The 24984-nt window shown below is 51.6% G+C and overlaps 2 protein-coding genes across 16 annotated transcripts in view; one reads left to right on the forward strand and one right to left on the reverse strand.

Annotated features, from left to right (window-relative positions):
- Positions 1–4746, reverse strand: part of MFSD2A (major facilitator superfamily domain containing 2A) — a 51687-nt gene extending 46941 nt beyond the window's left edge. For 9 of the 10 annotated variants that reach the window (XR_004681700.1, XR_004681699.1, XR_004681698.1 and 6 more), the window contains exons 1-3: positions 4548–4746; positions 2994–3125; positions 1341–1465 (exon numbers count right to left, since the gene is read on the reverse strand). Coding sequence is in view for 4 of the 10 variants with exons in the window: in XM_035018918.1 (XP_034874809.1) it covers positions 1341–1465; positions 2994–3125; positions 4548–4640 (350 nt within the window). In the remaining 6 variants the exon portion in view is untranslated. The remainder of the gene's footprint in view (positions 1–1340; positions 1466–2993; positions 3126–4547) is intronic. The other variant, XR_004681701.1, reaches the window with a different exon arrangement.
- A 120-nt stretch (positions 4747–4866) lies between these two features.
- Positions 4867–24984, forward strand: part of MYCL (MYCL proto-oncogene, bHLH transcription factor) — a 35824-nt gene continuing 15706 nt past the window's right edge. For 2 of the 6 annotated variants that reach the window (XM_035018933.1, XM_035018932.1), the window contains exon 1: positions 4867–5067. The gene's annotated coding sequence lies outside the window, so the exon portion shown is untranslated. Of the gene's footprint in view, positions 5068–14333; positions 14701–18990; positions 19105–23375; positions 23541–24984 lie in introns of those variants that run through there. The other 4 variants (XM_035018935.1, XM_035018936.1, XM_035018931.1 and 1 more) reach the window with 4 other exon arrangements.

Genomic DNA, 24984 nt, shown 5'->3' on the forward strand with positions numbered 1-24984 from the left:
TCTCCTCTCCGCTGAGAAACCGAATGTGACTGGAAGTAACCCAGCTGCTGTGGCCACCGCAAAGGCCTGTCCTAAGTAGCTGCCTCCCATTGGCTATGCCTCATGAGGAGATGTGGCAGCAAAGCCCCACCTCCTACCGGCTGCCAGGGACTCAGGTGAGGGGCGGGGGGGGGGGGGGCGGCCAGCCTGCCTCCTACCTGGGCAGCCTGTCCAGGTAACGCAGGCTCTCCTGCCTTCCTGCCACCACCCCCCTCTCCTCCTTCCTACCTCCCGCCCCCCCCGCCCCCTGCCATGAAGCCTGGATCAAAGGCCCCAATTTGGGCCTTAGCCAGAGGCTGGCGGGATTGTGGCGGGAGGGGGGCCTCGTGGGAAAGGAAGTTGTGGGGGTGGGGTGGGGGCTGTGGGAAGAGCTTTGAAGGCCGGAGACCAGGTATGGGCACCCCTGGGGCAGGAAGGCGCCCACTTGAGCCTGGATGGGCTGGAGATGAAAGGGGTATGTCCACCCCCCTCCCCCCACCAAGCAGGATGTCCTGGAGGGAACCAGAGCTCCAGCCTGTTAGCCTGTCCCGTGTGTCTGCCTTTGCTGTCTGATCTATGGTGTACTACCTCCCCCAACCTTGCCCTGTAGCCCGAGGCTGAGTAGTGCAGGCTCTGTATCAAGGGAAAAGGTAGTTTATATTATCCAAGGGGCCAGAGGTTATGGGTCTGCTATCCCATTCTGGGCATTACCCTCCAGCCTTGCCCCAACAGGAGCTACTCTGAAGGGGTGCCAAATTATATATTACTTAGTATGTGCCTAGCACTGTTCTAAGTACTTCACATATAAAAAATATGTGATCTTCACGTTAACCAAAGTGATAGGCATAATTATTATCTCCACTTTGCAGATGAAGAAACTTGAGGCTCAGAGATGTTAAGTGACTTGCCCAGGGCTGCACAGCTGGGGGTGGTGAAACTGAGGCAGGCTGGTTTCAGAGTTTAACCTCTCAACCACTATGCAGCCGCTATCTCTGCCACTATGGGAAATGACTGTGTGGGAGACGTTAGAATTCCAGCTTCACTGAAGGGAATGGGCCTCGGGGAGGAATGGGGGGGGTGCCCGGAGTAGGGGACGCTGCTCAGTCTAGCAGTTTGGCCAGCCTGGGAATGAATTGGCAGGGCATCCCAGTGCCCATGCCTGGGGCAGCTGAGGCCTCAGACAGGGTTTCGACACTTGGGTTTTTTTGTCATTTCTTCTCTTCACCCCACAGTCTGTGACAAGCCAGATGGAAGGATCAAGAGTTAGTAGACATGCCAAATGCCCTGCCTTCTGCCACCTCAAAGGAGTCTCTTCTACTCACCAGGGCATGAGGCGGCCCAGGCGGGTCCAGGAAGATTTGCTAATGCAGAAGCCCACCAGGGGGTCTGTGAAGGCGTCCCAAGCTCGGCCCACAAATAGGATGATGGAGGCAGAGAAAGGGTCCACCTGGAATGGGGAACAGGTAGAAGATGACCCCTTCATCCTTCTACTCACCTCAACCCTCAATGGTAGGCAAAAGCAGGGGCCCCCTCCCCATCTCATCCAGGCCCCTGGGATTGTGCGCTGCTCTCATCCAGGCCTTAAGCATCTTCACTTGCCTGTTAATGGTGATAGTAACAGTTCTCTGATAGCAGTCAGTAGCAGCGTGTGCCTTAGACATTTTCCCAGATCTGCTCCCTTATGTCCTCCCTTCCACTGCCCTTGAAAACACTCCCACCCATTAGAATGAATCCAGAATCCTTTCCTTGCTTCGCTCTCATAGCCCTGAGCTCCAACCACCTGATATCAGAATGAGCGTTTGCTGGGTGACCACAGTGGGCCTCAATTTCCCCATCTGTATAATGGGAGTTATGATCCCTCTCTTATAGAACCGGAGTTAAAAATCCCTGTCTTGCAGGTCAAGCTCTATCTTGGGTGTGGAAAAAGGAATCTTTAGATGCTTTTAGAAAGTGGCCTGTCACTATCCAGTCAAGCTATTCCCCTCTCCACAAACCTTTTAGGCCAAAAGAGACGGCTTCTTTGGAAGAGAAGACTCTTCCTTATATCCGTCAAGGCTCTACTATTGCTTTTGCTCCAGGGAGCAGGGAAGCTAGTGGCCTCTCCCACGCTGTAGCTACCCCAATCCGACTTGCCCTACCCTCCCACTCCTGACAACAGTTCTACGCTTGGATTGCAGGTTCTTCATATTTGCACCTCACTTAGGGGACCCAGCCCATGGGATTTGTTCCAAAACTAGCTGCTTGAATGAAGTTATTTGTCCTTTATGGGGCTTAGTGTTCCCCACCTAGAAATGGATACAACTAAGACGGTTTGCTTGCGGAGTCAGATGTTACATAGAAAAGACAGCCGGTGCAGTGTGTGAGCCCCCAAAGCCATGGCTGTTTAGCTTCCCATTCTCCCATCCAGGCAAGGTGAATTCTCAGGATGCCAGGCTCCTGGCCGAAGCTTCTCAAAACAGAGCAGAACCCTGGTTCACCCTAAGTACCTCTCCTAGTCAAAGACCCCATACACTGGGCACCTAACCTGAGCCCGGCACTTGGGGGCCCCTCTGCCCACTGACATGCCTCTGCTTCTTAGGTGAAGGTGAGCTGTGCCTTGTCTATAAGCCTGGCAATATCTAGCCACCCCTGAGTGGGGCCAGCTGACTGTTGTCCAGTGGGGACATGGTGTGCCAGTCTCTTCTTAAAACAAGTGTCACTAGCAGGCTCCATTCTCCCTCATGCCATCACCTACCCCTCCAGGTTCTGTTGCTCTTGCCAGGCAAGGAGAAGTTGCCTGACCTTGCCAGCTGAGACTCCTGGAGCGGATAGATTCCCCTGCTGGATACTTTCCAAAGCCTTCTTATTTCTCCATCCACTGCCAACTCTGAGAGGCAGCAAAGTAAGGATTCCATTCCCATTTCACAGATGAGACAGTCCCTAGTCCGCCCCACCTCAGGATGCTGGAGGAGCCCTGGCAGGCTCATCCCACTTACCTGAGCCACATCCAACAGGTAGATCTGCAGGAAGAACCCCAGGGCACAGCCTGTCACCTGGTAGGGGGCCCCCCCAACTGCATAGCAAAGCTTGTTGCAAATGGACAACTGTTGTTTCTTCTTGGGTTCCTTCTGGGAAGAAGAGGAAGGGGTGAAAAAAGACCCAAGATCCTGGCCTCCATCCTAAAATGTTCCAGAGGCAGGACCATCCCTCCAGCCAACTTTGCCAGGAGGAACAAGTCTGCCTTGCCCGTTCCCACCCATGGAGAGCTCACTTCCCACAAGAAAAGGAAGGTAAAAGTATTCTCTATCTTAGGAACCTGGAAAAGGGGAATCCATATGGAGGACATTGCCCCTAAGCCACCCCATCTCCAGATTCTGAGTTAATTTGGCAGCCCACCATCCCTAAAAGACTCCCCCCAGGGTCTCAGCCATGCTCTTTTCAAGTTGGAGTGGGAGCGTGCTCCAGCAGTGGACCTGTCCCCACCCAGCACCAGCCGCCACAACCTGAAAATCCTCTTGCTGCCAAGAGCCGCCTAAGCCCAGCCCCTGCGCCCGCCCTAGTTCAGAGGCCAGGACCCACCTGCCTACTGGGTGAAGACTCTAGAGAGCTGTAGGGGCCCAGCCCAGCTGGCTGCGGGCACAGCTGTTCCTTCATCTGTCCCTGAGCCACCCTGGCCCCTGTAGGCAGCCAGAGCTTCAGGCCAGCCCAGGAGCTGTCCTACCCTCCCTCTTGCTATATTCCCCATCTCCAGCTCCTAGGGAATCTTGGAGAGGGGAGGAAAGGCCTCTGGGTGCCGGGGCCCCATCTAGGTGGAGCACTAGGAAGATTGAGATTGCCCTGGGGGGAAAGTGGAGATTACTCAGATGTGGTAGCCCCAGAACTGCTCACCCTGGCTCCTTGCAGGGACCGGTTAATAAAACGAAAAGGAAAAGGCAGATATGTGTTGCCTGGGATCCACTCCCCCTGGAGCCTCCCGATTTCATTAGGTTCTTCATTAGGTCCAAGAGAACTGGGGATGGGGTTGAAGGTCAAGACGCGCAAAGCACCTCGGGCGCCAACACCCACACTCACACAAACGCCTCGGAAGTAGCTCTGGTTCTTATGAATGAACCTGAGCGGCCCTCACCGCAGAGCTGAGGCGCGAGCGTGGGCCTGTGGGGTGGGGAGTAGGGGGCTGAGAGATGGGGAACTAACAGGGTTTTCCCAGATCTCTGGGGTCTGCCTTGCTTCCAGGGTGTCAAACCGAAGCCACTCGTCACAGAAGAACGGAAACCCGCTCAGCAGAGCCGGGGCACCACGTGAAGCTTCTGGCAGGGCAGCTCCGTAGAGACGCGGGGTGCGGGTGAGCAAAAGGGGGCGCCGGTGCCTACGAACCTTCTCCATCAGCCCCCGTCCCCAGGGCACCCCCGGGCCTCCCCTGCAGCGGGGCCCGCCTGTCCCCGGCTAGCCCAACGCGTCCCGGAACCAAGCCTCTCCCTCGACGTCCCCAACTCAGCTCGCCCTCACCTCCCCCCGCCCTCCGCCCGGGGGTGGCGGGGCCGGGCCCTCACCTTCACCTGGGCCGGCCGTTCAGCGGCTGGGAGGATGCCGGTGGGCAGCAGCCCCGCCGCGGAGCCGCTCTCCGCGCCCTCTCCTTTGGCCATGACCCGCGGGCCACGCCGCCGGGGGCCGGGACGCCGGGATGCTCCTCTGCTCCGCGGGCCTCCGCTCGGGCCCGGGCTCCCGTCGCGCCCACCGCCGCCACGGCCGCCGCGCGCCACTAAACCCGGCCGGCGGCTGAGGCTCACACTCCCCTGCACGCCCCCTCGCGCCTCTTAAAGGCTCGGCCCTGCGCTCTCCGATCCAATCCCCGGGCCGGCTGGCCCGCCGCAGCCAATCTCCGCGGCCGCGCGCCCGCCCTCCCGCCGGGCCGAGCCGCCCAGCCGCTCTGCCACTGAGCCACGTTCTCAAAAGCCGGCATCCGGCCGCGCGGCCTCTTCCCAGCCGCGGGAGAAGACCGGGACGCCCACCTGACACGCGCGAGGAAACTGAGGCCTAAGGCTGGAAGGGAGCTGCCCGAGGTCCCCCAGAGTGAGTTCTCCCTGAGCCTTGCCTACAGCCCCCGACTTCTGACCCCCACGCCTAGGAACAGCTAGGGGCTGGGAAGCCCACCTACCCCTTTAAAATCAGGAGTCAGGTCGAGTCTCCCTCTCCTCTAACCTGGTTGGAGGATGGAGCGCTGACACTTTCAGTATTGATGTCCCTCTTTCATCCCCCAAGACGGACCATTCCCTCTTTCCAACACTGGCTTCTCTGGGGCTCTGGGCGAAGGGGAGGGGGGAGGGAGATGAGGCTACGCAGCCGCTGCCCCTGCTGGCAGGGGGCTCCTGAGTCATGGGGAGGAGACAGGACCAGGACCACTAGCACACGATGATGATAACAGTGGCCTTTTATGGAGAGCTTCCTCCATGCTTGACATGCTCTCATTCAGTCCTCTCGGCAACGACGTGAGCGTGGGACTATCATCCCCATTTTATAGCTGAGGAAATGCAAACTCAGAGAAGTGAACCAGCTGTTATGTGGCAGAGTCAGACCTGGCAGGTTTTGCCCCTTTCCAGAGCCTTCTCTCTTAACAGCCCTGCTCTGTCCCTCTCAACAAAAATTACCAGAAGGCTAACTGGGGTATGTATGTCTCCCCAACAAAAAAGCCCTGGGAGATCCAGGGCTGACGTGGCACTCTGGGTTGAAATAATCAAGGAAAGGTTTGAGAAAGAGAGGACTGAGTAATCTGGTCCTTGAAAGAAGATGGACATTAGTCTGGAACAGACAGACGCCAGACACAGATCCAGAAAACATGCTTTTCTACCACCTCCGGGTGCCTTATGCCCGCATCACCCCAGGCTTCCCAGACACTCAAGAGGTCAGGTGGGGGCCCATTTGCTCTACTTAGTGAAGGGGCTGCTGGAATTCTCAAAGGCCACTCACCCCTGTTCCTGCGATTGCTCAGCTTCAGGCTCCTTTTTTTCTTTCTTGAGATCTCTGATTGCAGGGAGGAGAGATGAGCTCTGGCTACCCCAGGATGGCCACAGCAAGCTTCCTCATATGCCCTAGCAGCTCCCATCTTGGCACACAGCTCTTGGTCACTGCTGAGCAGAGAGAGCCAAAGCGAAGCAGCTGAATACCGTGCAGAGGGCACAGACTGGCCCCCATGGCTACACCACAAGCCGTGTGACACTCTTCTGTCTCTTCCCTTCTCTGGGTTTGAGTCAGCTGCGGTGGACTCCGTGATCCCACCAGCCCTAAAATCTTCACTCCTGTAGCATCACGCCGTATCACAAGTGATTTCGATCCCCCCACCCCCGACCGTGAACTCCAGGAAGACAGGAACCACATCTCTTTCACTGCTGTCCCCCTGAACTAGCTGGGACCTGACTCAGTAGGAACCTAATAAATATGTGCTCAGTGATGCATGCTCTTTCTTCCTCCGGTACAAGGACAAGAGGACCCCATTCGGAAAAGCCCCAGGCTCCTCCATTTACTAGCTGTGTGGCTGGTCCCTAGCAGCTCAGTTACCCTCCCCGTATGTAAAGTGGAGATATTAATGGTGACTACCTGGTAGGGTTGTTTTGGGTATGAAACAAGAAAATGCACAGGAAGTGCTTAGCGCAAGTACCTGGAGCTGAAACTGTGCTGGTCCCCCTCCTGGCCCGATTCCAGCCTGTCAGTGTAGCAATGCAAGATTCCAGATATGGCCTGACCACGCCAGCACAATAGGCCTATTATTTCCCCCAGTGTGGACGCGACACACTGTTAATGCAGCCTAAGACTGCTGGGCTCCAGAGCCTTTCTCTCCCATGATTAGTTCCCATCAGGTTGTGATCAACTAAATCATTCAGATCCCTTTCACCAGAGCTGGGGTCAAGTCAGGTCTCTCCCCATCCTCTGCTTCGTGTGAATGTCTTGAAGCTCACAGGACAATGTCATCTTGCTTTATTCCAGCCTGGAGAAATTGTTCTGAATGCTGGTTTTGTTGCTCACTGTTCTCTTTCTCTGTCTAAGTTTAGGCCCAGGGTGCTCCTTGCAACTTCGACTCCACCATCCATACTGTTGATAGGAACAGAGCCCCATAATATAACTCCAGAGACCCTCATTCACCGGTCATAGAAGCAGAGCACTGCCAGTACAAAAGCTCCCAATTATTGAGCTCCCGCTGTATGCCGGGCGAGCACGATGCTAAGTGCTTTGTATATGCCATCTCATTTACTCCTCACAACACCACTGGGGAGGGTAGTTTGTATTCTCCCCCCCCCGCCCCGTTTTATAAATGATGAAGCTGAGGCTAAGAGAGGGGAAGCAGGGACTAGTTTTATAAACCCAGAGTGAGGCCCCCTTTTCTGATGATGAGTGTGGTTATAAACTCGGCACTGAGAGATGTCCTCCAATCCCGACCACATGTCTCCATTGGCCCTCTTGGCCATTCTCCTTCCTTCCCCTTTACCCCCACACCACCAGGCCTGGAGTCCAAGGGGCTGTGTTGAGGCTCTAGTCCAGGACGGGCAGAGGGCTCTATTCGCCTCAGGAGCCTGGAGCAGAGACCTGGGCCCATTCTTCCTAGCAACATTCTTTCCATGTAGGACAGCAGTGAGGACAAGGGCTTCTCCCTGAAGGGCAGAGAGACACCCCCCTCCCCCCCATAGGACTATCCTCCCAGTCATCCTTGACCCCTTCTGAGTCTAGCGCGACCTCACAGCCTTGGGCAAATGAACTTCAGAGCCATCCCTACACCTCGCCTTGTTGCTCTCTGCCTGCCTATGTCCTCACAGGCACCATGCCCAGCCTGGTAGGCTTCTTTGTATGCCTTTGCATAGTCCCCTGAGGACCTGTGGGGGAGGCAAGCAGGTTCCCAGAGCTTCTTGGGATGCAGAACAGCAGAGTTAAGTGCAAAGATCCCAGAGACAGGTTACCTGGCTTCGTATCTCTACCATTACAGTTTACTCTTGGGCAAATTACCAAATCTCTGAGCCTCACTTTCCCCAACTGTCAAATGGGGACAATTGTACCTATCTAATAGGGTTGGCATGAAGATTAAGTGGGGTGCTTAAAACAGTGCTTGGCACAGAGTGAGCACTTGAAAAGGGTGATGATGATGATGATGATGATGATGATGATTACCCTTATTAGTACCCTTGGCAAAACCTCACCAAGTAAGGCCGCTTAAGTCAGAGGGGAGAAATTTTGCTGTTAATAGCTAAGGGCTAGATTTATGTCTGATTACACAAGGTGGTATGTCTAGCACAACCGGATGCTGTCAGGACATGATCACCAGGCAGAGCTGTTGAGGTCTCGATGCTAAGTGTAGGAGTTGTCAAGTGTGATAGCTTGTAGTTTGTTATCCCATGGAAGATCTCTGCCATGCCTCACTGTCAGGCTCACCACCCTGACTTCTGGAAAAAAGAATTCAGCCCATACTTTAAAATATACTTAGCTTGAGAGCCACCAGGAAGTTTACATTCTGGATGGTGGTGCTCTGAGGCCAGGGAATGGTTAGAGGTAAGGACTGGGCAGGCCCTGGAGCAAGCATTTCCTGGAACAGCTGCTGTGATGGGGATGCCCCAGGCTGCTCTCCATGTAGCTTTTGTCCTATGGGGAGGAGGCAGGGCAGAAAGTAGGAAGGAGGGACTTGATGGTCCCAAGAGAGGCTCTTTGGGGAGGAAGTGTCTGAGGGCCCTTGAAGTCACCAGGGAGGCTGCTAGTTCCTGCCTGGAGGTTGGTTGGGCAATTGTAGGACAGGAGAGGCCCCAAGACTGATTCATCTGACCGCAAGAGGCTATAGACCACTCCCCAGGGAGGTCCCCTATCCTGGGCTTCGGGACTAGGTTAGGTGATGGGTCTGACTTCTGAGCCTCAGTTGTCAGGGGATGAGGGGGACGGAGAGTGCCCAGAGATTCCCTGGGACACCTGTTCCCTCCCCAAACCAACCAGCCAGTATCCCTATATCTTCTCATCCTAAACTCCCCCAAGTTCTAGATTCTTCCCAGAAGAGAGAGACCTCCCTACTCTCCAGGAAGACTCTGCTGAGGAGAGGTAAGAATGATGGAGTGGAAGAAGCTGAGTAGTCCAGAGAGCCTTTCTGAGCTAGATGTCTCAGAGAGCTACACCATCGGAGGCCATGGTGTAGTTCAGAGTCAGCCCCAATGGTTGGATCAATCTACCAGGTAGCCTCAGGATCCACAAGATCTGGCAAAGTGCTCTCTGAGCAGGAGCTTAGAGTGTGGCCCCAGAAGAAGGGGTCAGGGCTGAAGCCTGAGCAATACCTCTCCCTTCCTTGCTGGCCAGGACTCTGCCCTGGCTCTCCATGTGCTCACACCATGTTCCTGCATGGAGGCCCTGCCTTGGTTTGCTGGCCTTGACCCTCCCAGAGTAAGATTTTCAGAGTAAGAGACTTGCTGGACTAAGGCCAGCATGGCAGAAGCAGAGCCTACCTTGGGAAACTCTAAGACCCTGCCCTCTAGGCCTCCTTTAACCCATCTGCACAAAAAAGCAGGTTTGACAACCTAGCACCAAGTAATGGCTGCTTCTGCATCCATTATGGCCTTTGGAGAACTGGCTGTTGGTGACTACCTTCAGCCTCCTGGTAACCATGATCTCATGCTATTAAGGAGCAAGAGAACAACAGAGTTGGGGCCGTTAAAGAGTGTGGCCTGGAGTCAGTCTTGTCAGGGTTTGAATACAGTTCTGTCTCTAGCTAGTTCTGTGACTTTAGGCAGGTCACTTCTCTGAACTTCATGTAGTTGATCAGTAATAATAGCTCACAGTGTTATCCTGAGGATCAGGCGAGACAAAAAGTGTGTATGCAAAACTAACCTTACAGTTGGCTCTTAGCATATGTTAATTTCTTTCCTTGGTCCATTCACTCTTGATTGGCAAGATGTCTTTGCTTAAGAGGCAGGGGGAAAACATTTCTGTTCTGGGTTTAAAACTTAAAATATGAGGTTAAAAAAATTTTTTTAATGTTACTTATACTGGAATTAAAAATATAAATAAATAAATAAAAATTTTTTGAAAACTTAAAGGAGCACCTGGTTGGCTCAGTCAGGGGAGCATATAACTCTTGATCTCAGGGTTGTGAGTTCCAGGCCCACGTTGGGTGCAGAGATTGCTTTAAAATAAAAACTTTTAAAAAATAATAAATAGGGGAACCTGGGTGGCTCAGTATGTTAAGCGTCTGACTTGGGTGGTGATCTTGGGGTCCTGGGATTGGCCCTAGGTCAGATCGGGCTCCCCGCTCAGCAGCGAGGGGGCAGGGGGTAGTCTGTTTATACCTCTCCCTCTGCTCCTCCTCCCGATCATGCGCTCTCTCTCTCTCTAATAAATAAATAAAATCTTAAAAAAAAATTTTTTTAATTAAAAATAAATAAAAACTTAAAACATGAGGGCCTTAAAATTTTTTTAAGATTTTATTTATTTATTTGAGAGAGAGAGAGAGTGAGCAGGAGGAGGAGCAGAGGGAGAAGGAGAAAGAGAGAATCTCCAGCAGACTCCTTGCTGAGTGCAGAGCCAGTCTCGGGACTCAATCCCAGGACCCTGAGATCATGACCTGAGCAGAAACCATGAGTCAGATGCTTAACCAACTGAGCCACCCAGGTGCCCCCATTTTTTTTTTTTAAGATTTTATTTATTTGAGAGAGAGAGAGCATGCGCACACTCTATCAAGGGGAAGAGCAGAGGGAGAGGGACAAGCAGACTCTGTGCTGAGCATGGAGCCCAACACGGGGCTTGATCCCATGATCCTGAGGTCAAGACCCAAGCCAAAATCAAGAGTCGGTCGCTCAACAGACTGAGACACCCAGGTGCCCCAGGGCCTTAAATTTTTTTTTTAATTTAGGGGCACCTGGCTGGGTCAGTTGGTAGAGCAAGCAACTCTTGGTCTTAAGGTCGTGAGTTCGAGCCCCACATGTGGTAATTTACTTAAAATTAAAACAAACAAACACAATTTTTAAAAAATAAAAGCTACTTGGAGGAGGTATAAAGGTGGCCTTGTCAGTGGTTCACTGGCCTACTCTGGGCCCACCCAGCAACACAGAGGTGAATAAGGCATGGATGATCTTGTCCTTTGAGGAAGTCACAGCTAATCAGGGAGACAAACATATGCAGACTAAGTTACACAATGTGGCAAAGGCCTAATAGACATCTGTCAGAGTGCACAGACATGAGAATACCAGATTCTGTTTGAGGGATGGAAGTCTGGGAAGCCTTCACAGAGGAGGTGATGATGGAGTCAAACCCTGAAGGATGAGTAAGAGTTCCTGAGATAGGAAACGGCATGCCAGGCAAAGGGAACAGCACAGCTGGAAGAGTGATGGAGGATGGTGGGTGTAGTAACAATGAGCCGGGGCTGGGCATTTGCTGGATGGGAAATTGGTATTTCCCTGAAGCTGAGAACATGGAAAGAGGCCTTGCATCCTCGTCCTGAAGGCAGTGGGGAGCCATTACAAGGATTCTGAGCAGAGGAGCAAAATGACCATATCTGTACTTTATAAAGGTGGCACTACCATTTGCCATCTCCTGGACTGTTGCAACAGTGCCCTAACTGGGCCCCTCTAATCCAATCTTCAGTGACAGACAAAAACAAATCCGACCATTTCATCCCCCTGTTTAAAGTCTATTTATTATATGTGTTCAATAAATATTTGATGAATGAAAGATTAAATGAATGAAGGGGCTATCTGCAATAGGCACTTCTTCTATGTTTCTGGGTCTGTGGGTCTAAACAAAACACTTTCTGATTTCCTTTCTGGGAGAGTAAGACCAGAGAAGAGAAGGGTCTTACTCAAAGTCACATAGCAAGTCAACAGCAGTGGGACTGCTTCCCATCCCATTGGGATTCCGAGGGGTAGTCCTTACAAAGAAAGCCCCAGGCTATGTTTTGCCTGGTATCTGAGTCCCCAGGATGGACCTTCTAGACCAGGGCCTCCTAGCCCACTGAACACTCCCCCATCACCACACAAACACCAGATCCTTGTCCCCTCCTGCCAGGACTAGGGTTGAAATCTGGAATTCCTCCTCCTCACCTTGCAGCCTTGATCTCTCCCTTTAGGCCTGCCACCAGGAGGAACATCAATGGTCTGCTAGGCTGGGTGTGGGATTCTAGGCCCCCCGTAACTATTAGGCTGGGCTTTGCCTCCTGGAGCTAAGATGGGTCTGTGTTGGGTTCTAGGCTTTTGGGTAGCTTCTGAGCTGGACTCTGGGCTGCTCTGTGCTCTAGACTTTGGACTTAACTCTAGTCTGAATTCTGGGCTCTGAGCTTCAGGCCCCCTGGCTCTGGGTTCTAAGCTGTGAACTGGGTTAAAGGCTCAGGACTTGGTTCTCATTTCGGAGATCTGGTCTTTGGCTCTGGCTGGACTTTGGGTCTGAACTGAGGAACGAATTATGTTCTAGGCTTGGTGGTCTGAATTCTGGGTTCTGGGCTTCAGTGCTGCATTCCGAGCTGAACTTTGGACCTGGGCTGGGCTTGTTTGGGTTCTGGGTTCCAGGCTTGGAACTGGACTTTGGGGCTGTGCTGAGCTGTATTCTAAATCCTAGGCAGTAAACTATGATCTCTACTCTGAACTCCAGGCTCTGGGCTTATGTTGGGTGGGAGCAAGAGGCCACCAAAGGGAAAGTAGTAAATTCTTAAGCCTCTCTGCTCACCCTGCTCCTCTCTGGAGACTCTCAGCTTTGCTCCCTTCTCATAATAGACAGGGCCAAAGTGAAGGTGGTAGTAGCCCTCCATGAGCTTTCCAAGGACTTCCCTGGCCATCAGTAAGAAATGAGAGGTGAAGGGTGGGGTCGGTGGCATGTGGGAGTGTCCTCACCTGGCCGTGAGCCATCCTGCTTGCTATCAAGGACCTTCCCACAGAACAGAGAGCAGTGAGGATGCACAGGCACAGCTCGCAGCCCGGCTCCCCGTGGGAAAGCAGGCCACCACTGGGGCTGGGACTGACGGAGGGGCTCCCACCCCCCACCTTTCCTACCCCATTCCCAAGATTTCGCCCCACCCTCTGTTCCAGCCAGGAGTTGGGCTTGAAGCTCTCAGTCCCCAGAAGAGGTCATTCCCATTCCCTAAACGATTACTCAAAGCCCTGCCCCTTACCCTGACTGCCTTGTCCCTCGCAGTGGACTGCTCTACATTTTATTCCCCTTCGGGGAAGTTCCTCTTCCTCCCACGTCTGCTCTGGAGCCTTCCACCCTGCAGGACTCCTCCCTAGCCCCAATGCTGAATATGCTCACTCCACGAGGCTGCCATGAAGGCAAAGCCCACATCCATGTGACAGACTTTACGGAAGGGGCAGGAATTCCTGTGGGTAGAAGAAATCATTTTAAATTATACATGTCGCATGACTGCCCAAGGGAAAAACAGCCAAAACCTGTTAACAGGATGTCCCCTCGTGAGTACACTCGGTTCCTAACTTTATTCTCTTGTCTCAGATCTTCCTTCCCTTACACCCACTGAAAGAGACCACATTTTCAGTTCTCCCCTGGGCAAAATCTCCATCAGTCTCTGTTCAGGAAACCTCACCCCCTAAGCCACATGGGATAGGATCAACAGGATAAGAAACACTTAACAGAACACTTCCCAGAGTCTGAGTTATTCGGTCTAAAAGAATATTACAGCAGGAACATGGAGGGGCCTTCACCAAAACAGCCCAGGATGGGCTTGGAAATTTTGACTCTTAGTGTCCTGTCTCTTTAAAATCTTTCCACTAGTGAGAAGTGACGAGCTATGCCTCCTCCTCATTGTTCAGATTTGGCCTTTTGGGGTGAGTGGTAATGGCAGGAGAGTGGTTAAATGCAGATCAAATACATAAACACTCCTACAAAACTCAAGTGTTTATTTTCAACAACAACATAGTCTAAATCTATGTTGAAGAAGAGAAACACTTTCCTAAGGGCCCCATAATCTGGTCCCTGCCCTTGGTAGAGGTAACTCAAATTAAGCTTTGGAGCAACGTCAGACCCTCTGGGTACCTTATCTTGCTTCAGGCCGTGACGCAGCATAACAATGGGTCTGGCAAAGAGCATCAATGTAAACTAGACCCTTTTGGATGTATAATGCCCTTGTAAGAGCTTTGAAAAGATACCTTTCTTCAGTTTGGGCCAGATAAAAATCATGGGAGGTGGAGGGCTAGAATTCTTCCCACACTGAGAAGAGCAATCCAGAAGTGTGGGGCATTGGGTCTTCCCATATATGCTCATTCTTTTTTTTTTTTCCTTAAAGATTTTATTTATTTATTTGACAGAGACAGAGATAGCGAGAACAAGAACACAAGCAGCAGGAGTGGGAGAGGGAGAGCAGGCTTCCCGCTGAGGAGGGAGCCCGATGTGGGACTCGATCCCAGGACTCCGGGATCATGACCTGAGCCGAAGGCAGACGCTTAACGACTGAGCCACCCAGGCGCCCTATACTCATTCTTTACATCAGCCCCTGTCCCCCACTCTGACCACTGCATCCTCCCTTAGAGCTCTGTTTGTCCATCCTGGGAAAGCCTCTATCTGAAACACACAGGGCATGCTCTGTTCTTGACATGTTTCATGTCTTTTCATTCTGTCTCCCCGGCCAGATTGGGAACCCCAGGATACAGGGATGAGGCCAGGATACCTTCGTTCAGATGACCATTCTCTGAACCCTGACTCGGTGTCAGGCAGAGTCCTTGAGGAGTTCAGAGTCTAGAGACAGATCAACAGGTAAATACATAATTACAGTAAAAGTCTGATAAAAAAAATTATGCTAGAGGTAAGCAGAGGAGTGATAGGGGCACAGCTGTCACATTGCACAATACCAGGGGTCTGTATGACGGGTCCCTCGCTGGAGTTATGCAACGAGACCGCTCTGGTCATGTGCAAGCCCCGAGGCAGCATCTAACCCAGCACTGGAAGCCTCAGCAAGTCCCTTAAGGATATGAGCTATTAGCTGAGGCTCGAAGGGCAAGTTTGCCAGGCAGATGGGGAGTAAAGAGCACTTCAGGCAGAGCAAACAGCATGTGTGAGGCCAAAGGGGGTAAGGGAACATGGTAAGTGTTAGGAAATATCAGGAAATACGTTTTGGCTGAAGCCCTGGGTGCATGTGTAGGAATGCCTAGAGCTTGCTTGTTAAGTGAGTTAATGAATGCAAGAAAGACTATAATAGCAAAAATCATAATCACCTGCATTTGTTAACCACTCGCTCTATGCCAAGCACTGTGCTAGGTGGTTTACGTGAACTCTCTAATTTTAACTTCACAAAAACCCCATGAGGTAAGTTCCTTATTAACCTGCCGTCTGCGGATAAGGAAACCAAGGCCCAGAGAAGTTAGTTAACTTGCTTAAGGTCAGAGAGCTAGTGAATGGCAGAGCCAGGATGGAATCCTGGATGTCCTGGACTCTAAAACCCTGAGCCCTTGACCACTGCTTCCCACAACGCTAGTGCCCTTAACTTTGGGCAGAGCTGGCCTTGACACAGACCCAGGTGGGCTTTTCTCAGCCTCATTCTAGGGCTTCTCCTCCGCAACGTGACCTTAGATGTTAGAGCTCTGAGGACCGCTTCCTTTAACCCTCTTTTCTCTTTAACTCTTCCTCTCCCACCCCATCAGTGACCACATTTATACTCATAACTCCCCGATCTACAGCTTCACCCAATCTGGATGCCTGAATGTGTATTTCACACAGCTAATACAACTGACATTTTTTGGTTTATTAGGCACCATGCTTGATAGATGACATGGACCCTACCCTCATGAGCTCATAGTCCAGTAAGCAGATCGAACTAGGCAATTGGAATGGAGTGTGTTGGCAGAGAGAGCTGATACCAGGAAAGTGTATCAGTTAGGCCTGGGTTTGGCCATTGGTGATGGAAAGTGCAAATCACAGCCACATCACCTGGAAATAACCAGTCCAGAGCTGATATGGTGGCTCCATCATCATCAGAGCCCAGTGCTTTCCGTTTTATTGCTCAGTCATCCTCTGCCATCCTTAACACGATGCTTCTTTCTCATTGGCCAGCATGGCTGCTCAAGCTCTAGTCCTCACATTTGCATTCCAGTCAGTTGGAAGGAGGAAGGTGTGAAAAACAGCACACTATTTATAACAGTTCCCATAACTTGCACAAAATACTTCTGTCTATAAGCTGTTGACCAGCACTTAGTCACAGAGTCATACCTCGCTGTAAGGAATTCGGGGAAATATGGTTTTTATTCCAGGCCCCGCTACGTGCCCAGCTGAAAATCAGGGTTTTATGACTAAGGGCAAGCAGAATAATAGATAGTAGTTTCAGCCTCAGAAAGTACCCCAAAGAGCTGACACTTGAATTTTGAGGGATGAATCAGAGTTAGCCCAGTGGAATAGCACGTTTTAGGCTGTGGGCTGCAAAGTGCATTCTTGGAAATGCAAATGGTTCACGGTGTCTCCAGCATGGTGTGCATCTTGGGGAGTAATGGAAGATACAGACAAGATCACATTATCTAAGGAGTCATTTTGAGGGGGTGCAGAGTCATGGCCCATTCTGAGGAAAGAGACACACCTGGAGGTGGGGCAGGAAGGAGTCAACCTGTGTTAAATTTAGGTTTCTCCAGAGATTAATAGCCTACGTGTGGCTTGGCTTTAGAAGTCCCTTAACTTGGGGCACCTGGGTGGCTCAGATGGTTGAGCGTCTGCCTTCGGCTCGGGTCGTGATCCCAGGGTCCTGGGATCGAGCCCCGCGTCGGGCTCCTGGCTCAGCGGGGAGCCTGCTTCTCCCTCTCCCTCTGCCCCTCTCCCTGCTCGTGCTCTCTCTCTCTCTGTATCTCTGTGTCTCAAGTGAATAAATAAAATCTTAAAAAAAAAAAAGAAGTCCCCTAACTTTCCTTCTCCAGCCCAGAGTTCCAAGAGATGCCACTTTGCAATTGCGACACACCGTGCCACAAATACATCCATACCTACATATTCACTCACCTACATGTCACACTCAGACCTCCCATTGATGTCGGTTCCTGTGTTTGGGGGGGTGGGCGGGCAGGGTTCTCTTATCTTTAGGAACCTGTGCCTCGTGAACTTTGAAGGACAGAGATTCGGCAGGAAGGCCCTGGAAGTTCTGGAGTGAGGCTACAGTACTGAGGTAATCATTTAGGAGCAGTCAGTGGCCGCAAGGCCATTGGCCTCACGAGCCTCCACTGCTGGTCAAAGGCAGAGCATTGTCCACATGAACTACCAGCTGTAACATCCTCCCCAGACACATCACCAGGACTTCCAAAGGTTGTGTTTATTTCCCTGGTTTTTTTTTTTTTTTTTTTCAGACATCAGGGCAAGATAGTCAGCGGGGTATGGAGCGTCTGGCTCTCTGGAGAATAGACCCAACCCCCTTGCCTCTGCCCCTACTGCCCTTCTCTGCTCTTGCAGCAAGTAGACAATGACCCTGGCCGGGCCACCTCAGAGAGTTCAGCAGGGAATCCTAAGGACACCAATATCTCCCCACTGCCTAACCGAGCTCTCCAGTTCACACTCTCCCCCTGTTCCCCTTCACACAAGACACACACATCAAATACAGACACACCAACACACATTGCTCAGACCATGGACCCAGATCTACCTCTACTGCCCCAAGTACAGTTATTCACACGCAGAAGTCACATACGCACACTGAGTACGTGCTGCGTGTAGACACGGCCCTCCAGCTGCCCACATCACTTACAGCCCCACACCCACTGCTACAGACCTACACCTGGGACACGTGGCATTCTAACATGTCTACACTTAGCATACATCCATCCCTACACATTCACTTACCTATTTACACATCACACCCAGACCCCCATTGATGTTGGTTCCTATGTGTGAGGTACAGTGCCCCCCAGGTTCCCTTATCCATAGGAACCCTGGCCTTCTGAGCTTTGGTGGAAGGGAGAAGGAAGGGAGGGGAGAAGGGGAGAAGGAAGCACCCCTACCTCCCCAATCCAAATACATATACTCAGTCCACAGTGAAGGAGGAAGACCAGCCTTTCCCCCAGTACCCTATGGACCCATGTTTGTCCCTGACGTCAGGGACACGGAGTTCTGGGCAGGGGATCCAGTATGGTGCACTCACTCTGCCCCCACTGCCCAAGATGCCCTGGGGACAACAGTCCCAGCCAGAAGCCTGGAAGCAAGGCTGGGCCAGGCCCACCAATGTCACAGCGGCGGGACAACCCTTGTGCAATGGGCACCGTGGAATGTGCAGGGTGCCTACAGGAGCTGACCCAGTGGATCTGGGGAAACAGCAGAGAGGAAAGGCCCTGGCGGTTACTGACATCCACTCAGTGCCAGGCACCCTGTCCAGACCTCCACAGCATTGTCTCCTATCATTTGCACATCGTCTGTTGTCCCACTTTATAGACAAGAGAATCAGGGCCCAAGATGGTGCTCGAAGCCTCCCAGCCAGTAAGTGGTAGGGTCTTGCCTGGAACCTGGGACTATATATCCCTACAGCACCAGGGCTCTGAGGTGGGGCTGGGATGCCGCCGCAAGGCAGCTCTAGGGCAGGGGTAATCCCAGAAGCAGATGGGCCACATGGGGCTCTGTTCTGGTCTTTTCCCTGTCTCTCTCCCTCCTTCTCACTGGAGGTACAGATACCCCCTGCTTTTCCAAAGTTTGCATTAAACACCATTTTGCTTTTACAAAAGACCTACATTAGTACCTGCTTTTGCTAACCGAAGAAATCCGAAGAGGATTTTCACTTTTCTTAAAGATGGCGAATGGTGAAAAGAGCGCTCAGTGCTTGTTTTGCATCAAGCTGACAACCAGAGTGGCCCCGCCAAGCTCCTTCCCCAGGAAGGCTGCTCAGCAGCTGAGCATCACGCCACCAGAGATTTGAACTGTGGCCGTAAGCATCTGTGCTTTCTCGCGATTTATTTTGCACATACATTAGCAAGATGTGTCCTAAAGTAAGCATATCAGAAAAGCCTAACAGAGGCTTTTTTGGGGGGTCTGGGAATGCTGAAGAATTTTTCCATATCAATTAATGGCAATTGCTTCTTTATGCCATCTCAGCTTACGAAAAATTTCGCCATCTCAGTTTACGAAAAATTTCGTAGGAATGCAAGAGAAACCTGTAACCGAGGTGGGAGACTTCAGCCCAGGAAAGTGGAGCTGGGGATCGGGAAGGTAGGAAACATGGGGCAGCTTGCTGGCTGGCTTGGTTGGTAGAGCATGCAACTCTTGATCTCGGGGTCGTGAGTTTGAGCCCCACGTTGGGAGTAGAGTTTACTTAAAAAAAAAATTTTTTTTTTTTAAAAAAGGGCAGTAGGAAACAGAGGAGGTCAGACTTGTGTTTGAGAAGAGCCCTTTGGCTGCTGGTGTGGGCGAGGGCCTCGAGGTGGGAATGGGAGAACTGGAAGGCAGGGAGACCAAGGAGGAAGCTGATGTCATAGCCAGGGCAGGAGACTGTGAGGCCCAAGCTGCGCAGTCACTCCAGGACTGGAGAGAAGGGGACAGATGCTAGATCCCTGGAGAGGGTATGATTGACAGGATTTGGTGATCACTTTTTGATTGAGTGTGAGGGAGAGGGTGAAGCCTAGGAGGACACCCAGGGCAGAGCTCATGTGTCGGGGAGGTTGAGAGACCATTGCAGCGGTGGGGTCCCCCCAGGAGAAACAAAAGGGACAGAGCCTGTGTTCTAGCCTGTCCTCCCAACTTGGCTTCTCACCAACTGCATAACCCTGGCCTGTTACATATGCCTTCTGAGCCTCAGTTTTTTTCTTCTGTAGAATGGGGAAATTTTTATTTCCTTCATATAGTTTTTATGAAGATTAGGCAAAACATGTATGATGGTATCTGGCACAATTCATTTTTCAAAGTTCAGCCATGCCCCAGCTCAGATCTCTGGCTCCCAAGAAAGATCGTTGGCCTCTATCAGTGACAATCGCAATACTTTGTGGTCACAAGGGGTGACTTAGCCTGACCTACAAGTATCCTATCATGTGGCAGGCAGCTCAAGGTACCTCCAGTTTCCCAATTGCCGTGCAGCTGAAAAGAATGTCCTGGGTGCCCTGTTTGCTTATTCTCCAGCCAGTGGCGCCTAGCTGCGCTCCTCCTCTGAACTCTTCTTCCCAATAGTGTCCCAGAGGCCCACCAAGTGAGTCTGGGGGAAGAATGGAACTCCTGGAGGACCTTAGATGTCCTGAACCAGACTGGGGTCTTGCCCCACTTCGCCCTCTATTGGGCTACAGCAGGTTCCGGTCAGACTCCCCCCTCCCCACCTATTCCTCAGTCCACCTGTGCAGGGAGGTCTTGAGGAGGGGTCCAGTCCCTCAGGACAGAGGCAAAGGCCACCCAGGGAGGCACCTGGACCCTGCACAGTCTCCCAGGCTCCTCTTCTTTTCCTTTAACACCCTTCCAATCAGGATGCCTGGGTGGCTCAGTCAATTAACCATCTGCCTTCAGCTCAGGTCATGATCCCAGGGTCCTGGGATCAAGCCCCGCATCGGGCTCCCCGCTCAGCAGAGAGCCTGCTTCTCTCTCTCTCTCTGCTGCTCCCTGCACCCTCCCCCTTGTGCTCACTCTCTCTCTCTCTTTATCTCAAATAAATAAAATCTTAAACAAAACCTAACATCCTCCTAATCCCTTAAATGTCCTTAATCCCTTAATGTTAACAGGTCCTCAGGGGCCATCCTGGGCCTCCTGCTTTCCCCACATACCCACAGGCCCCCTGTGTCACCCTCTTTCTGCTGAGCATCAGACCCCCTATATCCCACTGATCTGATGACAGACCCAGACTCTCAGACCCCACGTGGCTAAAATGGAGTCCTCTGGACCCTCAGGTCAGTGAATGGGTCTTCCTCGCACCCATTCTCCCAGGCCTTGTCTCCTCTTTCGCCTCTGCATCCCACATCCTATCAGTTCTATTCTCTAAATACCTTTCACCTATCTGCTCCTCCTCTCCTCTCTGCCCTACTTCCTGCTAAGGTGTCTACATCTTGCACACCATCACTTCTGGCCTCTAGCCTAGCTGGGAAAACTCAAAGACCCACAGATCTTTTCCTTGATTCAGGGGCATAAACTGCTTCATTCTGACATGTTTGAGAAATCTTTTAGAAGAAGAACATGTTCCAGAAGGCAACATTTTAAAATCAGACAATCAACAATCACAGCTTAAGTACAATATCTGCCTTTCAAAATAAACTTGTCTTGCAGACCTTTGCAACAGGGGGATTGCCTAAGAGATTTTTTTTTTTTCCTGGTACAATAATTAACACCACTTTGAAAAAGGCACACAAAAATACAGTAAAAAAATGAGACTGCCTCTAGCATAATACAATAACAGCTTATGAAACACAAGCTTCCAAAGGGGAAAAAAAAGAAAGAAAGAAAGAAAAAGAAACACAAGCTTCTCAGACCTTCAGTCTTTTTAAAAGAAACCAAAATCTGAGTTTTAGATAAAATCTCACAATTTTAAATGTTAGCAATCAGTTTTTTAAAAAATTTTAAAACCGGGGCGCCTGAGTGGCTCAGTCGGTTAAGCGTCTGCCTTCGGCTCAGGTCATGATCCCGGGGTCCTGGGATCGAGTCCCGCTTGGCGCTCCTTGCTCCGCGGGAAGCCTGCTTCTCCCTCTCCCACTCCCCCTGCTTGTGTTCCCTCTCTGACTGTGTCTCTCTGTCAAAAAAATAAATAAAATCTTTAAAAAAAAGATTTTTTTTAAAGATTATTTATTTATTTATTTATTTGAGACAGAGAGAATGAGAGAGAGAGAGCACATGAGAGGGGGGAGGGTCAGAGGCAGAAGCAGGCTCCCTGCTGAGCAGGGAGCCCGATATGGGACTCGATCCAGGGACTCCAGGATCATGACCTGAGCCGAAGGCAGTCGCTTAACCAACTGAGCCACCCAGGCGCCCCCCCCAAAAAATTTTTTTAAACCAGCGTTCAACCTCCAGTATGCAGCTTTGGGCCGTTCTAAGTGTGTCCTCCACACGGCTCCTGAAATGATCTTTTGCAATAATAAAAACTACTTAAAAAAAAAAAAAAACTACACTTGGGCGCCTGGCTAGCTCAGTGGGAAGATTACGTGACTCTTGATCTCCGGGTCGTGAGTTCTAGCCGCACGTTGGGTGTGCAGATTACTTAAAAATAAAATCTTAAAAAAAAAAAAATCCTACACTTAACGAATGCTTACCAGTCCCAGACTGGTTCCAAATGCTTCACATGCAACTCATTTAATCCAACACTCCACACGCTGAGGCCCAGAGGGGCCAAGTAATTTGCTTAAGTTACACAGCTAGTGAGTGAAGGAGCCAGGATTCCAGCCCAGCCATCTGACCGCAGAGCCACGAACTGGGAGGGTCCTTGGGATCACAGACTGTTTTTGCGTTCCAGCTCCTACCTCGGCTTAATAACTGATGGATGCATATATAAGTGAATGAACGTGCAGCTCTAGTCCCCTCTGCCCAGTTGCTACCTGCCTGACAGCCGGCGGGCCTGCCCCAGCAGCCGACGCCCGGAACGCGCGCCGGGGGTCCCAGGCGGGCCAGCGGGGAGCGGGGCTCGCACAATGCAGGTGCTGGCCGCTCCCTCCCTTCCGGCGCTTTGAGGCTCCGGGACAGCCCCGGCCGCCGCTTCCTGCGCACAGCCCGGGGCCTTGGACGTCCGGCTGCGGGCCCTCCCGCCCCCGAAGGCCCAGCCCTGGAGTCGGGGTGGGCGGGGCGGGGCGGGTACGGAGGAGGCACCCTTGCCTGGCACCCGGTGTTTGGCGTCCAGGCCCGAGGGCTGGTTTCCAGTCTCCCAGTCCACTTCCCGGCTGTGCGCTTGGGGCAAGTCGGTCAGCGGTACCACCACGGATGTGTTGCCTCCTGGCCCTGCCCTGCCCGCCCGGCCTCCTTGACACACAGAGCATCAAGGTGGTCAGGCACTCAGAGCCAATTTAAATTCAGCCCCCACCCCAAATCGTCTGCAAGTCTGAAACAATAGCTAGAAACAATAGCTTCTACATCATGGAACACCTTCGAGGTGACTGAATCACCGGCTGAGAGCTTTGCATGGGCAGTCTCATGTAATCTTAAGGGCCAAGCATGATGATTATTCTTATCCCTATTTCACAAGTTAGGAGACTGAAGACCAGATGGGTTAAGTGCCGTTCTCAGGTCAGGTGGCTGGGGGGTGGCAGACCCCAGATCTGCCTGATTCTAGTATCCCTAGGTTTGGGGCTGCAGTGTTCTGCCTAGCTGTTCCAACATTTCGGCCCAGGGACTTGCACCAGTCCTGGGGATAGGGACCCGGGTGGGTGCTTCCCTGGCCCTCATGCTTTCCAGTGCTGAATGGTCTAGAACTTCACTTCATTTCTGTGCAGACAGAAAGGCATGCCTGAGCACATAAGCACAAACAGGTTTTCGGTGGCGAAAACCTGGGCTGAGACTGGGTGAGGACCTCTGGGCCAAGCCAACACAACGCTTTCGGCGGGCGTACTCCTCAACAACCTCTGCCTGCTGAAACTGGGTGCTTCATCCGTGGGGACATCTCTGAGTGTGTCTGTGTTGGCAAGACCGCGCGAAAAGCCCATCTCCTCCCCCGCAAGACCTGATGTGGGAGAGGCTGAGGCAGTGATATCCTGGTAAATATTTAGCAACTAGTTGGCACGGGCTGGGGGGAAGCCCCGATTTGTAGCATTTGCAGGTTTCCGCGGAGCAAATATCCCACCATGGCCAATTTCAAGCTACCACAGTTGGACCTGGACAGCAGCATACAATAGCAGATCTAACAAAGAGGTGATAGTAAAATAAGTAGGGAAAGATGAGTGTGGAGTCTTTACTACCTTTGTTTTTAATGTAATTTAAGTGTCAATTTATAGAGTTTAATTTTTAATGACCGTGTTTCACAACCAGCTCATCCACTTCCTGAAAATGCAACAGTTGGATCTCAGGGAGCTGATAATATATCAACACTGTGCCAGGGTCACCCAGGTTCCCAGGCTAGCAGCTCCATCTCTAGCCTGGGTTTCCCTCTAGTGGACAGAAGAGTCATTCCAGGTGATTCTCTCGCTCCACCTGTGTGTCCGGAGCTCAGCACCCAGAGGGAGTGGATGAGGCTGGTTATCCTTCATGGGAAAAGTTTCTTAATGAGCGTCCGAATGGTTTCAAAATTGTCCTCAGGCACGAGACACTTGGCGTTCCTCCTCTCTGAGGGGCAGTGCCGGGGTGGTGGGGGCGGCCTCTGGGCTTCACCATTATTTAATCTCTAAGAGCTTCTTGAAAGTTCCATCTCATCCCCCAGGTGGCAGCTCAGGCTGGCTACACTAGCCCTTCAAGTTTGGGGCACACTTTCCATCAGGTCTATGTCTAAGGAGACAAACTGCTTTTCCTCTTTGCATTAGGGATTAAATTTTCACACAAATTATAGGCCACTGGGGAAACACTGATGGGGACCTTTGATATGTGTTGCGCACATGAGAAAGTGGAGTCACTTAGATGTAGAGCTGGGGCTCAGGACTCCCTCTCTTGTATTATGCTTGGACTCTCTTCTTCCAGAATGATCTTTCCAAAGCATAGATATATCTGTCACTCTTCCACTCACAAATCTCCTATAATTCTTCATTGCTCATTATCTTCAGCCCACACTCCTTAGACAGGCACGCAAGGCCTTGGTTGAGACCCCATCCATATTGTTTCCCTTAAATTGCCAAAGAAGGAAACAGAAGAAAACTGACATTTAAAAAATTCTCTTCTGGGCCATGCACTTTGCTAAACACTGCAAATACAGGTTTCTCCTGCTATCTGAAAGGAGAGAGTTCCCATGAAATCTTTCGTGAGCCCAACCAGCATAAAGTGAAAGTAATCCCCACGTTCTGAAAGTTCACATTATGCTCTTTGCTTTTTTTAAAAAAAAAAAGGATTTTATTTATTTATTTGACAGAGACACAGCGAGAGAGGGAACACAAGCAGGGGGAGTGGGAGAGGGAGAAGCAGGCTCCTGGCAGAGCAGGGAGCCTGATGCAGGGCTCGATCTCAGGACGCCGGGATCATGCCCTGAGCTGAAGGCAGATGCTTAACGACTGAGCC

The sequence above is a fragment of the Mirounga leonina genome, unplaced genomic scaffold (assembly GCF_011800145.1).
Source record: "Mirounga leonina isolate KUSES-001 unplaced genomic scaffold, KU_Mleo_1.0 Mir_173, whole genome shotgun sequence".
Lineage (NCBI taxonomy): Eukaryota > Metazoa > Chordata > Mammalia > Carnivora > Phocidae > Mirounga > Mirounga leonina.